Raw genomic sequence first — 16820 nt, 5'->3', positions numbered from 1 at the left:
TAGGAACTATGTCTGCCGCAATTCCTAGTAAGTGTGACTTTGGGTTGGTAATAATAGTTCTTTCAAAGATTTTTTGGAGGAAGGTATTTATTTGGTTCCAAAAGGTCTGTAAGTGAGGACACATCCAGACCATATGGATGAAATTTGCAGAGTTTTGGCCGCATCTATGGCATCTGTCTGATCTTCCCGAATACATTTGTGCCAGTCTCATAGGAGTATAATATATTCTATAGATAAACTTCAGTTGAATAAGCCTATCTTTTATAGAAATATGATAAGATCCTGTATCCTCCAGCATATCCCTCCACTCCAACTCTTCTAGGTCAGGCGCATCTGTCTGCCACTCTTGAAATGCTTTAATTACTCTGGGGGTTGAAGTATCAATTAGGGTGGAGTACATTGCAGAGAGGGGTGAATCCAGATGTTTCTGCAGTAATAGGGCTTCTAATGGATCTGATTTTAGTACAATAGTATTAGAGAATTGAGAACTAGCAGCATGTCTGATTTGAATGTACCTAAAAAACATCTTGTTAGTTAGGGAAAATTCTTGTTTTAGATTGTCAAAAGAAGACAGTTGCCCCTCTGTATGTTTAAGCCATTTAATTCCGAATCTCGACCATTGGATGGCATCAGGTATATGTTGGAAGTGGGGCAGGTGAGGATTGCACCAAAGGGAAGTAAAGAGCGAGTAAACATCAGGTTGCGCGTATTTTTTCCTAGCGGTGTCCCAGACTTTGATGGTGAAAACCATAGGTATAGGCAATTCATCAAGGGCTTTAGCACCTCTGAATGGCAAAAGAGAGAGTCCCTCCAGCGAACACACCACTGCGACCTCCAGCATAGAAGCTGTATTCCTATCGTCCTGGGCGAACCACCATCTAACCGTTACAATGGCAGACGCCCAAAAATACAATTTGAAATTTGGGATGGCCATACCTCCGAGAGATGTGGGAAGTTAGAAGGTAGTAAGAGAAATTCGGGGCATTCCTCCAGCCCATAAGAAGGTCACTAGGATCATTTCAATTCTTTTAAATAAGGAATTAGAGATCCAAATAGGTGTTTGTCTAAATATATACGTAAAGCGTGGCAAGAATAGCATTTTGACAAGATTAGATCTTCCCATAACTGTCAATGGTAGATTAGCCCAGGTGTGGCAGTGTTTATCTAGTGATTCAATGATTGGATTAAGGTTGACTTTAAGGTAGTCTTTTAGTGGGTATTGGATGTGTATACCAAGATATTTGAATGTGGAGACCCATTACAAAGGAGTGATTGCAGCTGCTTTTTGAGCACCTGGGTCTATCGCGAATAGTGAGGATTTCACCCAATTTATTTTCTTTTTTTTTTGTTCTTTATTTATCCAACAATAAATATTTTCCATCATCTTACAAAAAGGAAAAAAGAGTTACCAGTACAAAAATCCTTACACATATATTTCTGAGGGTGTCCCTCCCCACCCCCCCTCTTCCCCAATTCTGACCCACCTCCACTGTTCCCAGGACTATTCTCCTTCTCTTCCCTCTTCCTACGCCATTTCTTATTCGCCCAGCCTCCTTCCAATCATTTCTCCCTTCTTGGGGAGGAACCAATGCCCCATCCTCAGTTTACATACCCCTCTAAGAGACACTGGTATAAAATTAGAACCACCACCCAAAGGTTTAGATCTCACCCAATGCAAAGAATAAATACCCACCGGTCCCACCTGTCCTTCTCTTCCAGCGAACCCTAATTTGTTCACAGTGGCCGCAGCCCCCAGAACTCCACCGGGCGCCCCCTCAACCAACCACTAGGCTTCCAGCGGAGCCCTGTGAACCACGGCCAATGTCTCCCCGCCCATGGGCGAGCCTCCCATCCACTTCTGGGCTCTATGTCATTCCCTTTTCATATTCTTCTGTTTCTCTAAATTCTAACCATTTATCCCATCCCCGATTTTCTTTACCCTTAATTATACTTGAGAGTTCCTCCATCTGATAAATTTGGTCAATTTCTATGAACCATTCCCTTATGGAGGGGGCCTGTTGACACTTCCAGTTTCTTGCAATTAGAATTCGAGAAGCATTAATTAGATGCATCCCCAGTGACCCCCTATACTCTTTAATCCCTTTTTCCACCAGGTGTAACAAATATACCTCCCGGTCTGACTGTGCTGGTATTCCAGCCAGTTCCCATATGTATTTCTTTACTTTCTCCCAGTATCCGACAAGGCCTTCACATGTCCACCAAATATGCATTAAATCCCCTCTTTCCTTACCGCACCTCCAGCATATTGGGCTTACCCCACTCATCTTATTTAATCTAGCTGGCGTGTAGTACCACCTCGTTACCAACTTATACCCAGATTCCTGTATTCTAGTGGACATCGAGGCCTTATATGTCATCCTCACAATTCTTTCCCATTGGGTACTCTTCTAATTCCTCCCCATGTCCTCCTCCCAATTTATTTTATACTTTAAAGTATGGTCTTCCTCCTCCTCCAATATTTTATAAATTTTTGCTAGGGTTCCTTTTGTCAATCCCTTCATCAGACAGAGCCTCTCAAACTGAGTCAGTTCCCTTGACAATGTCTCCCTTGTGCCCAATGTGAGAAGAAAATGTCTGAACTGGTACATGCTCCACCTATCTATCTTCGTCACCTGAAGTTGTTCTGCTATTTCCCTTTCATCCAACCATCTACCGTTTCTAATCATGGAGCAGATCTGTGGGCTTCTACCCATCCTCCATTCTCTATAACTTCCTTTTTGGCACCCCGGTGGGAATCTGCTATTTCCCAACAATGGCATAAGGGGAGAGGGGCCCATAGACATCTCCCTCCTACTACTTACCTTCTTAAAAATTTTCAAAGTATTTTCTACCAGTGTACCTGGCATTCGATATGCCTCTGGTATATATGGGAGCCAAGGGGCTACCCTCAATTCGCCCTCCAATAATTCCTTTTCCAGTCCAACCCACTGTTTAGAAGCTTCATTTCTATTCCAATCAACCACCCTAGTACAAACAGCTGCCTGGTAATATCTCATGGGGTCCGGTACAGCTAGACCACCTTTATCTTTTGACTGTGAAATAAGTGCAAATTTCAACCTAGCCCTTTTATTCTGCCATACAAACTTTGTAAGCATCTTTTTTAATTCGTCCAAATAGCTTCTGGGTAGGGGAACAGGGAGGGCCTGGAAGACATACAACAGCCTCGGCATAATATTCATTTTAAGTACACTAATCCTTCCAAACCAGGAACATTTCAGTTTAGCCCATCTTTCTAGATCTTTTTTCAATATATTAAGCAGTGGATAATAATTTAATCTAATATTCTCCTGCGTATTTCTCGCCAATTTTATACCTAGATAGCTTAGGGAATCTTTCATCCATCTGAACGGGAAGTTTGTTTTTATTTGTTCTACTTCCTCCTCCTTCATCCCCATGCTCATTGCCTCGCATTTATCCCAGTTAATCTTAAAATTTGCAATCCTCCCATATTCAGTAAATGCCTTCATTAAATTTGGCAAAGCTATCCTAGGATTTGTCAAATAGAACAACAGATCGTCTGCATATGCTGCGATCTTATGCTCTGTCAGTCCTATTTTTACTCCCGTAATATCTGCGTTTTTACGTATTGTTCTCAGAAAAGGCTCCAAGGTTAGGGCAAATACCAGGGGGGACAGCGGGCAACCCTGCCGGGTTCCATTGGTTATTTCCAGGGGACTAGACAGTAATCCATTTACTTTGACTCTGGCCGTTAAATCTCTCTACATAGATGCTATCCAGGCTCTCATGTTTTCACCCAGGCCTATATGCTCCAACACCACCTTAATATTTCCCCACCTGACCCCATCAAACGCCTTTTCCGCATCTGGGGATAGCAAGACAACAGGGCCAGGTGAGGATCCAACCCACTGAATCACATTTACCGACCTCACGGTGTTATCCCTTGCCTCCCGCCCCTGTATGAAACCCGCCTGATCATAATGCACCAGCTCCTTTAATACTGGATTTATCCTGTTTACTAAGATTTTTGCTAGCACCTTTAAGTCTATATTTAGTAGGGATATAGGCCTATATCCCGCACAAGATGCCAGATCCTTCCCCTCCTTCGGTATCACTGAGATATGTGACACCAAAGATTCCTGGCCCAGTCTACCCTCCCTGTTATCCTTTGCCTTAATGGCATGTAATACCCTCTCCCAGTGTGGTTTCAGGATCTCTCCAAATCTCCTATAATATTCAAGGGTATATCCATCTGGGCCTGGAGCCTTCCCCCCGGCATTTGCCCCATTGCCCTGTCCAATTCCTCCATCGATATTTCTCTTTCCATACTATCTGCTTCCATAGGATGTATTTTTCCCATGCCAGAGGCTGTCACATAATCCTGCATGTCCTCCCTATTCCCCATATCACCCTCTTCCATCCCATATAATTTGGCGTAGTAATTATGGAACATCCTACATAGGGACTCATTCCTGTAATGCTTCTGTCCTTTATTATCACATAGAAATGGAATATAATTCGCAGTCTGTTGCTGCTTTAATTGTCTCGCCAGCAATCTGCTTCCCTTGTTTCCAAACTCGTAAACATTTCTTTTACATCTAGTTGCTGCAAATTTTGCTTTTGTGAACAACAAATTCTTGAGCTTTTCCCTTTCTCTTGTCAGGTCTATCCGTACGTTTTCTGCTATCGGTTTTTTATGCTGTACCTCCAGTCTTGTTATTTCTGCCAGACACCCTGCTATTTCCAATGCAATGATTCATTTAGCTTCCAATTCCATGGGCCCCTCTCCCCTGCCCTGAATCCCACCTTAATGCTGATCGGGGAATGGTCTGATATCACTGATGTTTCAATTCTCGCCTCTATTTCTTCTGACAATAAGTTATGCGAGACCAGAAAGTAATCTAGTCTAGAGTATGATTTATGCGGAGGCGAGTAATATGTATAATCTCTTGCTGTAGGGTGTTGAATACGCCAGATATCCACTAGTTGGCGCTTACTTAGTTCCTTCCTGACTCTATGATGGGCTCTTCTGGTGAGGGATGACTTCCCCGTGGACGTATCTATTTGAGGGTCCATTGCAAAATTTAAGTCCCCCGCCACCACTATTGTCCCCTCAGCAAATTCATCTAGTTTATTCAAAAACTGATCCATAAACCCCACCTGACCCGTATTTGGCGCGTATATTACACCCAAAGCCATCCTTCTATCATTAAATACCCCTTTTATTATCAGATATCTTCCCTGTGTGTCTTTGCCTATTTCAATCTCCTCTTGGCGTATACTATTTGCTAACACTATTGCTACCCCTCTACTTTTAGCTTCCGCGTTGTTACTGTAATATGCAGTCGGGTACCTTCTATTAGTAATCTCTGGGTGTTGCTCCCCTCTCAGGTGGGTTTCCTGCAAGAAAGCCACCTGTATTTGTTGTTTATGGAGACTCTGGAGTAATATAGATCTTTTTTCTGGGATATTCAGCCCATGGACATTCTGGGAGAACATGTTAATTTGTGTCATCTTTTTGTTTGTCTAATTTTATTTTATGGACAGGTGGGAAAATTTCAGAACGGTGCCAAGACAGTAAAGAAAAAAAAAAACGAAAGACAAAACAAAATTTTTTAAAATAGACAGCCTTCCCTGCCTACTCTCATTTAGTAGACGTCGTCCACTCTCCCTTTCACAGGGGTATGTGAAAGTCCTTCCATTTTGAGGGTTTCTCTCCCCTCCACATTTCTGGGCTCTTGTGAGAAAACGCGGAGAAGCCGCCGCCAAAACTCAAGGTGAGGCGGCTGACTCCGCGTTCAGCATGGCAGCTGGCGCGCAGTCGGAGCGCGGAGAAACCGCCGCATGCTCTGACAACAGGGAGGCGGTTTCTGATTGATTTTCTGATCACTTTTATGCAAATCTATCAGAAAAACGATCAGAAATCAGATTGGACCTGTTGGAAATTATCTATTCGACCCATCTACCGTATTTTTGGGACTATAAGACGCTCCTGACCATTATGCACAACCAGGCTTAGAGGACAAAAACCAAGAGAAAAATATATACTAAACCTGGTGCATTGATGGTGAACGGGCATCTTGTGGGTGATGCCCCCTTTGTACCTCGTGTCTCCCTGTGTCCTCCTCTGTCCCATTTGTGTCCTCCTCTATACCCCTTTGTGTCCCCGTGTCCTCTTCTGCATGGGTACAGTACAGGGAGTTCCCGACATTGCGGCGGGTTGCAGGTTTGTATTGGAAGGCAGTCCACTAGTCAGGAACTCTGCATTTGGGCTATAAGACGCAGTGACTTTTTCCCCCCACTTTTGGGGGAGAAAAAGTGAGTTTTCTAGTCCAAAAAAAAAAGTATCTGACGGGAAATTGCATGGTGTGTACCAGCCTTAACACTGAATCTATTAAACTAAAAGCTCACCCTAATCCCTAACCCCCTACCTATAGGCAGGCAGCCAGGCCTGGCTTGCCCTGCACTACAGTACACAGCTAAGCTAATCTAATTAAACTCCTATCCCTATGCACACTGTTTGAAACTACACTGACTGTATAACTAACACAATCAAATCACTAGCCAACACTACAATACAATACAATACAATACAATACATGGAAAGGCAATGTGGAAAACATTAAAAACGCTGTGTTTGGAACAGTAAAATGCACTTGCTTTCAGACAAATAGGCCTGGAGATACTCTCAGTACCACAGAGTCACAAGCAAGGACGAAGCTCTGAAATGGCTGCCACTTTACATAGAAGAGGGGAGTGCAGAGGCCGCCGATTTAGAGCCCGTAATTGCTCAAATTGGCCCTTAATTATGGATTAACCGTAATTACGAGCTTGTAGTGAGCACCACTGCCCTGGTTTCCTCCTAATGCAGGATTATCAAACTCAAATACAAAATGGGCCAACACTTAACACTGGGACCCAGCTGCGGGCCAACCTCAATGTCTACTAGACACTTTATGAAGTTGACTAGTGTCCAATTACTCACCTCCAACTCCTATACAGTTCCCTGATGTCTAGTGGTCGTCCTCCCTCCACTATACAGTTATCTGGTGTCTAGTGCTTTCCCCCTACCCCATATGGCTTCCCTGGTGTTCTAGGGCTCCACCTCCAATATAGCTTCCCTGGTCGTCTAGAGTGGGCCAAGCATAATGCAAAGTGGGAAGAACCCCTTGAGGGCCAAATTTAAAGGCTCTGAGGCCCAGATTTGGCCCACGGGCCGGAGTTTGACATGTATGTCCTTATGCAAGACAATCCTAGACCTCATGTGGCTGGAGTGTGTCAGCAGTTCCTGCAAAATAAAAGCATTGATGCTATGGACTGGCCCACCTGTTACCGAGACCTGTCCAGTCCGGAACTACAGATGAATTGTTGAGCTGGCCAGGGTGGTATTAATGCGCCAGCAGAGTGGTAAGAAAATAGTCCCCCCTCACCATCCTGCTGCTTGAAGTTGTGATGGAGTCTGGGGGGGGGGGGGGGGGGGAAGGGGATGGATGGTGGATACTTGATGTAAGTTGGGAGGAAAGGGGTGAGAAATGTTAGTGAATTTTATTTTAAAAAGACAAGTAGTGACTTGCTGTGGGGACTAGGCCCCCCTTGGCTCCAGGCCCCATAGCAGCTGCTCTGACTGCTATGGTTATCCTTACGCCACTGCACTGAGCAGAGATAACGAAACTTTCAATCTACTTTGTAAATGTTTAAATAAGAAATAAAAACATGGGATATTTAAAAAAGTATTTTTTTAGGAGTAGGAGCATATATATTCAATTGTTTATCTCGTCATTTTATTTTTACCTCAGGTTTACTTTAAGCCAAAGACCCTGAACAAGCATGCAGACCAGATGTCTATGACAAATCTAAAAAGATTAGCTGCTGTGCTTGCTTCAGGGGGGTGCTTTAGACCCTACTGACTAGAAAGATCAGCAGGACTGCCAGGCAACTGGTATTGTTTAAAGGAAATAAATATATCCGGTCTCTCATCTCAGGTTCCTTTTAACTTCGTGGTTGTGCCATTGGTTCTTTTGTTCTTTATTAAATCTTCAGTCTTAGCCTAAACCTGAGCATTCTCTGTTATTTATTTACATATAGTGGCGGTACTGACCCCATACTAGTTGGAATCTCCTGGATTCCTACACACAGAGTTACATGCATAGGAAAACAATGACTTACGGTTCTCCTCTTCTGCTTCTTGGGGTAAAACTTTAAAGTCTAGAAACCAAGCTTCAATCCAGGCCAAGATAAAAGACATTATAGGAAGTACATATCCAAATGCACCTTGGTAAAATAGCTGCAAGAAAGTGATACACATTTTAAACAATTTGCAGTTTGAAATACAGTATCACATTTTAATTTATAAACAAATTATGTGATTACCTTAGATAAAATTACTTTCACTATCAGGGAGGCACAAGTTGTGGCTGTTGTCAACTAAAAAACACAACAGAAAAGAGATCAAATATTTAAATTTTGGAGGCATGGATAACTAAGAATCAAGTTCAGTTATCACATTCCTAGAAAAACACTGGGTATGGACAATTAATAGTTTCATTTACACTGCATAATACCTTCCCTCTACATCAGGGGTATCACAACTTTTTAGGCCAAGGGCCATATCACCGTTCTTGAGAGTGCTGGGGGCCGAACTAGCGAATTTAAACACAATTTTTGCCGATTGCCATTAGAAAAACTATACCTGTGACATTTTGGCAAATAAAACATTTTCAAGGGAAATAACCCATATACAGTGTGCAGTTAGTACGGTGGCAGCAGCTAATAAGTAGCGGTTTCTGCAGCGCCTCAGCTACAGCCTGCTGGCCATGGCCACATGGAATTAACAACTGTAGAGAGCTTTGGGGGCCACCAGCAGCATTTAGCCCCCCAGCGTTTGGACATGCCTGCTCTACATTCAGTTATTTTAATATATTAATATGTTTTTGTTAAACATATATATTTTTGTTAATAAAAAACACATTTTATTGAGTGAAACCCAAAAGTAACAAATGCACATTAAAAAAGTAACAAGATATGACACTATCAAAAGGTATAGATCGAAAAACGCATTAAATACATGAGGCTATAGAATACACCTATTCTAGAAACACAGTGCAAAGAGTAAATGGGCCTGATGCACTATGCTGGGGTAAAGTTGCACAGGGAGCACACAGCAATTTTACCGTTACTAACACCAGGAGAGCTCAGCGTGTTAACCCTTTAGTGCTGTGGGCATTATCATGTACGTTTCTGCAGGTTACCATACTAACATGCACATTAACCCAGTAACACCCACAGCGCTAAAGTGTTAATGTGCAGTGCTCTCCTGGCATTAGTAACAGTATCTTTACCACATCATAGTGCATCAGGCCTAATAAATCTTATAGTTGTTGGTGTACTACCCAGGGCCGGTTTAACTTGTTGCCGACTGTTGAACGGCCTTCTATGGGGCTAGCAGGAGAGCGCGCATCTCTGCTCCGCCTTCAGTCTCCCATCGGCGAACGCCGCTCGCAGACTCTTAGACGGCGAGACCGCCGTCTAATATACCTGTACAGCGCTGCGATCTAAGGCAGCGCTGTACTGGGGACAGCTGTGTGACGCGGCTGTCCCCCTGGGGGACACAGAATCGATCGGCGGTGATAGGCTGAAGCCTATCACAGCCGATCGCAGGCTAACTGGGGAAGGAAGGGAAAATTATTTAAAAAAATACACACTTTTATTACAAAAATAATACAAAAATAAAAATAAAATAAATAAACATTGGGGGAGCGATCAGACCCCACCAACAGAGAGCTCTGTTGGTGTGGAGAAAAGGGGGGGGGGGGGGAGAAATCACTTGTGTGCTGAGTTGTGCGACCCTGCAGCAAGCCCTTAAAGCTGCAGTGGCCCAATTTATGAAAAATGGCCTGGTCTTTAGGGGGGTTTAACACCACGGTCCTCAAGTGGTTAAGGTGCAATGGGACCCTGGGGCAAAGGTAGCCTGGGGCCCCACTACCCCCCTCAAAGTCAGCCCCCAGGGCCCCTGATCCAGCTGCTGTTTTCTCCCCCCGATTTCCCACCTCAACTTAATGCTCCACAAGGCCCCTGCACCATTTTTAGCAGTATTGTAACCTACCTGTCCCAATGCGCTGCTCTGTCCAGGTTCCCAGTCTTCATTCTCAGCGATAGCTGCCTCTTCTTAGTGACCCAGCACATGCTATTGCGAAATTACATATGACAGGTCATGGAGAAGAGGGCATGAAGATAGTGAGCATGGGCAGAGCAGCAGATCATGGACAGCAGGCAGAGGAGGGGGGGAGTGGCAGCGGTTGAGGACCCTGGGGAAATTGCCCTCCTTGCCTTCAGAATCAGAATCATTTTATGTATCGCCAAGCACGACTTGGTCGTGCCCGGAATTGGGCTTAGCACAAGCAGGTACAGAAAAAGGACAGGCAACAGAGATAACAGGTAGCATACATCAAACATAATGTAGTACAGTGGTGATACACAACAGAGAAAAACCTTGTTCGCAGTAAATATGTAGCTCTGCCGTGCAGACATGCTTAAGGGACGGTTCTGGTTAGTTGAGGGAGAACGGTTCTGGCTAGTTGAAGAGCAGGCTGATGGGAGGACGGTGCGGTGGTGGAGAGGGATGGGAGTGAGTCTAGAGAGTTCAGTGATTTGACTGCTGAGGGGAAGAAACGATTCCTGTGTCTTGAGGTCCTGGTGTAGATGGACCGATACCTCTTGCCCAAACGGAGCCGACTGAAGAAGCGAGAACCTGGGTGTGAGGGATTGTTAGCGATCCGCAAAGCTCTGGAGCATAGTCTGGTGTTGTAGAGGAGGTCCAGCGGGGGGAGAGGTTTTCCAATGATTCTTTCCGCTGATTTGATGACCTTCTGTAGCTTGTGTCTATCACTGGCAGAGAAGCCAGCGTACCAGACCAATATAGAAGAGCACAGGACAGATTCAATTGTGGCTGAGTAGAAGCTTGTCAGAAGTTTCTGGTCCATACCGAAGTTCCTCAGTTGGCAGAGGAAGAATAGACTCTGCTGGGCTTTCCTCTGGATGGAGGTGGTGTTGGCCTTCCACCTCAGGTCGTTGGAGATGGTTGTGCCCAGGAGACGAGCGCAGGGGAGTCAAGCGACTTCCGTGCCTTCAATATGGATTGGGGGTGGGGTGGGGGCGCGCTTTCTAAAGTCTATGATCAGCTCAACAGTTTTTGCGGTGTTGAGGACCAACCCATTCACCCTACACCAGTTGCAGATACTTTCGACCTGGTGACGGTAAGCCTCCTCATCGTTGTTGGAGAGGAGTCCAACAATGGTGGTGTCATCCGCAAATTTGACAACTTTGACGGAGCTTTCAGTGGATTCGCAGTTGTTTGTATACAGAGAGAACAGGATCGGTGACAGGACGCAGCCTTGTGGGGCCCCTGTGTTGGTGGTCCTTGGCTGAGAGAGGATGGCACCCAGCTTGACGACCTGGGATCTGTTTGTGAGGAAGTCAGTGATCCACAGGCGCAGGGAGGGGTGGACATTGAGCGCAGCAAGGTTCTCCTGAAATATTTTAGGGCTGATGGTGTTAAAAACGCAGAGCTAAAGTCAAGGAGGAGGATCCTGGCGTATGAGTTCGCTCTGTCCAGGTGCTCGTAGACTGACTCCAGGCAGATGTTGAGGGCGTCGTTGGTGGACTTGTTTGCTCTGTATGCAAACTGATGTGGGTCTAGCAGCGGCTCTGTTGAGACTTTTAGAAGGGGCATGACCATGCTCTCAAAAGTTTTCATAATGACGGATGTGAGAGCCAAAGGTCTGAAGTTGTTGAGGTCGGTGACTCCCTGCTCCTTGGGTACAGGGATTATGGTCGACCTCTTGAAGCAAGCAGGAACTTTGCCTTAAAGGTAGCATTGGCCCAGATGCTGCCATACAAGTCAGTCAGGAGATTACAAGACAAGACACAGAAAATTTGTTTTGCGCTTTTTTCCTGGCAGACTCAAAGTGCCAGAGGTGCAGCCACTTAAAGGGGTTCTGTGGGGTATTAAAAAAAACAAAAAGTGTCACTAACCTGGGGCTTCTACCGGCCCCCTGCAGCTATTAAGTCCCAAGCCATCACTGAAGCCCCCTCGTTTCGTCGCCACCAATGACCTGCTAATTATTCCTCTTACTAGACGAATAGCACTGTGGCTGCGTGGCCGTGGCTGTGCGCGTCCTCACTCCCGCGCGCCATCGGGAGCTTACTGCACAGGTGCAGTATAAGAAAACTTTGGCCTGCGCAATAAGCTCCCGATGACGCACGCGGGAGCTAGGACACGCGCGGCCTAGAAACCGCAGTGCTATTCGTCTAACTAGACAAATAATTAGCAGGTCACCGGCAGCAACGAACGGAGGGGGCTTCAGTGACGGCGTGGGACTTAATAGCTGCAGGGGGCCAGTAGAAGCACCAGGTAAGTGATGCTTTTTGGTTTTTCTTTATACCCCACAGAACCCCTTTTCAGTAAACCTGAACCGAGCAAAATCATCAAAAGCAACACTATGTACCTGCAAATGAATATTACATACTTACATCACCATCCGTTCCTCTCAGAAGCTCAGCATTTTCTTCTTACAACAGAACTGAAATATATTAGTTGCTGTCAGTTATATATCAGTTTCTGTTAGTTATATCTGAAAGGACAAGTGGTGAGCAAGGTAATGTTCATGTTTCCGTACAACTTGGCGGATGAGCTTTTTGTCCCTAGGCCTTCCCAAAGGACTAGGGGACATGATCTGCACATGGAGGAAAAATGTTTTAGCCATTTATTTAGGAAAGGGTTCTTTACACTAAGAGTGATTAAGATGTGGAATGCATTGCCACAGGAAGTAGTTATGGCAAATTCTATACATGCATTTAAAGGGGGCTTAGATGCTTTCCTTGCGTTGAAAGACATCCATAGCTACAACTATTAGGTAATGCCCAGTGATGTTGATCCAGGGATTTTATCTGATTGCCAACTGGAGTCGGGAAGGATTTTTTTCCCTTTTGGGCTAATCGGACCATGCCTTGTAAGGGATTTTCGACTTCCTCTGAATCAACAGGGATATGTGAGGGAGCAGGCTGGTGTTGTACTTTGTTCTCTGGTTGAACTCGATGGACGGAAGTCTTTTTTCAACCCAAATAACTATGTAACTATGACTCAAGTGGGCGATATGACAGTTTAACTGGGTGCTGACCTGGAAGCTGTTATGGGGAAATGGTCATTTTCAAAATGAAGGACGGATCAGCATGCAGGGGGAAGAGAAAGAGATTGATGAGTAGACTACACAGGAGATAAGGATGACGTGTTCAGGGCAGCCATCAGGGGGTACAAGAGGAACAGTAGTATGGGGCCCAGGAAGGGTCTGGGACCCAAACAGTGGTAGTGCCACTCAAGCCTCTGCTGGCAATTCTACCGTGGCATAACAGGAGTTGTGTGGTCATCTCCCTCTTCCCTGCTGCGTGATTGGTGAACAAGCATCAGTGCAGGGGGGAGGTTGTTATGGGCGACAGGCAAGTTGCTTTGACTCTACCCCACATACTGTGGCTCTGCCCCCACACAATCTACCTATCAGATTGTTATTTGGCGTGAGGGGGCCCTGTAGGTTTGCCAAGTATGGGGTCCAGAAAATTCTGATGGACGTGTGTATGTTCATTTTGACTTTTAATTTTCAGTTCAGGTTTGCTCTAAAGGCACACTCCACAGTCGACCAGTCTTCTTGGATATAGTGCCCAAATTTATTTCCAATTTGGTTTTACTAACCATAGGGATTTTGGATAAGAAAAGGGCTCGAACATCAGAATAGTAATCACGGGGGCATGGCCTGGTGCCGGAGAGAATGGCTGTGTAGCTGCTGAGCTCCTCTTCATCCTGACCTTGGGACCCCTCTTCTCCGCTGCTGCCGCCTTTTGATTGAGAGGGACCCTCTCTACCTGGTCCCCCTGACCCTGCACAATAGCCCTGAGGCTTCAAATCCGCCGAAGGATTACCGCAGTCGACCACGCTTCCTTCTCCACTGGCCTAACTAATTGAGGCCCCGGCTTCACAGCCGCGACTAGGCCTCAACTACCGTGGCTGCCTGTCAGTCTGGAGGAGTCCAGACCTGCACCAGAGAGATCCTGCTGCCTCCTGCTTCACTCAACTACAACAGATTGAAGGCCCACACACCGGATTAAAAATTTTTTAGGTACTTTTTCCCTTTCTTTGACTCTGTCCCTGGTCCCATTAAAGGTTACCACAACCGAACAGTTGTGGTAAAATTGACTGCAGCACTGTGTAGGGTATAAGGAGTACATACCTTCCGTGCCTCCAGCCCCCCTCCGTCTGCCGCTGTTCTTAGTTTATAGACTTTCCTGACCCTTACCCCGGACATACTGCGCACACATGTCCTTCCCCCTTGCTTCTGGTCGGCGCATAGTGCGAGGCTCAGAAGCAGGCTGTCCCCTTTCTGCTGCGTGTGCGCTCCATTACACCGAGCGTCACGTGACGCTCGGTGTAATGGAGCGCACACGCAGCAGAAAGGGGACAGCGTGCTTCTGAGCCTCGCACTATGCGCCGGCCAGAAGCAAGGGCGAAGGACATACTGCGCACACAGGGCGCAGTATGTCCGGGGTAAGGGTCAGGAAAGTCTATAAACTAAGAACAGCGGCAGACGGAGGGGGTCTGGAGGCACGGAAGGTATGTACTCCTTATACCCTACACAGTGCTGCAGTCAATTTTACCACAACCGTTCAATTGTGGTATCCTTTAAAGAGGCAGGTTTTTCTGACATTTACACTGCAGCTTCTTTTTTACTTTTTCATGTCTCACATGTGGACTGCTATCTTTTGAGGCCCTAACTAGTTAACTTTTTTTCCTTGTGTTTATCCTGGGATACAGACACCAGTCATAATAATGGAGCCTAATCCACTTTCCGAGGGCCAGATGTTGCAATCTCTCACTGTGAGTGTACTAGATGAAAGTTTATCGTCCCCGTTAGAGAAATTCACTAGATCACTATCTTCTGAGATTTTCAAGCTGGCGGCAGAGCTTCGCTCAGAAATTGCTTCGATTGGCAAATGTACTAATAATTTAGAAACAAAGATGGATCAAATTATTGATTATGTAAATGTTCTTGAAGAGCAAAATGCTACTTCAAAAACAGATGTTGCTGCCCTTAACTACTTAAAGGACCTCTGTTGCGAAAATCTTAAAATTTAAAATACATTTTAACATATACAAATAAGAAGTACGTTTCTTTCGGAGTTAAATGAGCCATAAATTACTTTTCTCCTATGTTGCTGTCACTTACAGTAAGTAGTAGAAATCTGACATTACCGACAGATTTTGGACTAGCCCATCTTCTCATAGGGGGTTCTTAGGGTTTTCTTTATTTTTAAAAGCACTTAGTAAATGGCAGTTGCTCCCCCCAACTGCCAAAAAAGTGTACGTTGAGCAGGGAGGCTGTCCAGCAATATTATATAAATCTTTTTCAGGGAATGTCTTTATAAAGAATAAAGACCATGCTGAGAATCCCCCAAGAAAAGATGGACTAACCCAAAACCTGTTGGCAATATCATATTTCTACTACCTACTGTAAGTGACAGCAACGTATGAGAAAAGTCATTTATGGCTCATTTTACTCTGGAAGAAATGTACTTCTTATTTGTATGTGTTTTAAATTTTAAGATTTTCGCTACAGTTCCTTTTTAAGGACCTTAGTGATTGAAATCTACGCCCTGTTTTGATGGTTACCTGGCTGCCAGGGCGTAGATTTCAATCCACCGACGCCGCGCGTTCTCTCTGCTTTCATTGCTCCCGACGACCTCGCCGCTGTCTCCCCGCCGCAGCTAACTTGCTCTGCCGTCTCTAAGACGGCAGAGCCCCGTGAGCAGGTCAGGAGCCGACTTCATTGGCTCCGGACCCTGTCTATCAACGTAAGCTGCTTCCATTGGCAGGCAGGGTCAGGAGCCAATGAAAGCGGCTCCTGACCGGCTCACAGGAACTGTGCCGTCATAGAGACAGCAGAGTGGGTGGCCCAGGTTCCCGAGGTGCGGCAGTGATGGCGATTGTGGCAGGTATGTGTGGCGATTCGCCGCTATTCCGCCGTTTCTGGTACCAGCGGTCTCTGGTCCTTAATGGGGCAGAGACCGCTGGTACTTAAGTGGTTAAAATACAACAGGAGGATAAGGAAAACAGAGATCGGCGACAGAACCACTGTTTTAAGGGTATCTCTGAAACAGTGAAAGACCAAGACATAAAGCCCTTTCTGCTGTCTCTGTTCCAATCTCTGGCCCCTTCTATCCCGACTTCTGACTGGAGACTAGATAGGGCGCATAGATCATTGGGCCCCCTGCCTGACCCAGGCTCCAGACCCCGTGACTTTATTGCCAAATTTTATTGCTATGTAAGAAAGGAGGCTGTAACGCAAGCTGCAGGAAAACATAAATTCGTAGATCATAAACAGCCAAGTTCAGATATTTAATGACATTTCCATGGTGACACTCGCTAAGAGACGCTCTTTGCAAACCGTTACTACTCTTTTGTGCAACAGAACATTGTCTATCGCTGTGGTTTCCCTTTTAAACTTCAAATTCGGAAGGACGGTTTTACCTACTCTATGAAAGACCTAAGTGAAGCTGACGCTTTTCTTAGTAAACTAGGTCTGATTAACAAGGTGGGTGATCTCTCACCACACCAGCCTTTCAAACATGCCAGATCTCCCCAAAAAGACTGGTCCGATCATTGTTCTAAACAGGGGCGTAACTAGAAATCACTGGACGCCCCCCCCCCCCCCCCCCCGGGGCCTGCTCGGGGCCGTTTTGGGGGGAAGGAGTGGTTGCAGCTTGAGAGGAGAGCATTGCCCCCCCATAGGCGGGGAGCT

General features: G+C 45.6%; 1 protein-coding gene across 8 annotated transcripts in view; it reads right to left on the bottom strand.

The window, feature by feature from the left end:
- The window catches only part of STARD3NL (STARD3 N-terminal like), a 673845-nt gene that overhangs the window by 550680 nt on the left and 106345 nt on the right, over nucleotides 1–16820 (bottom strand). For 7 of the 8 annotated variants that reach the window (XR_011020835.1, XR_011020836.1, XM_068236415.1 and 4 more), the window contains 2 exons: nucleotides 8350–8403; nucleotides 8146–8263 (listed from right to left, as the gene is read on the bottom strand). Coding sequence is in view for 6 of the 8 variants with exons in the window: in XM_068236415.1 (XP_068092516.1) it covers nucleotides 8146–8263; nucleotides 8350–8403 (172 nt within the window). In the remaining 2 variants the exon portion in view is untranslated. The remainder of the gene's footprint in view (nucleotides 1–8145; nucleotides 8264–8349; nucleotides 8404–16820) is intronic. The other variant, XM_068236410.1, reaches the window with a different exon arrangement.

The sequence above is a fragment of the Hyperolius riggenbachi genome, chromosome 5, assembly GCF_040937935.1.
Source record: "Hyperolius riggenbachi isolate aHypRig1 chromosome 5, aHypRig1.pri, whole genome shotgun sequence".
NCBI classification, from domain to species: domain Eukaryota; kingdom Metazoa; phylum Chordata; class Amphibia; order Anura; family Hyperoliidae; genus Hyperolius; species Hyperolius riggenbachi.
This window is presented reverse-complemented; position numbering and strand designations above follow the sequence as displayed.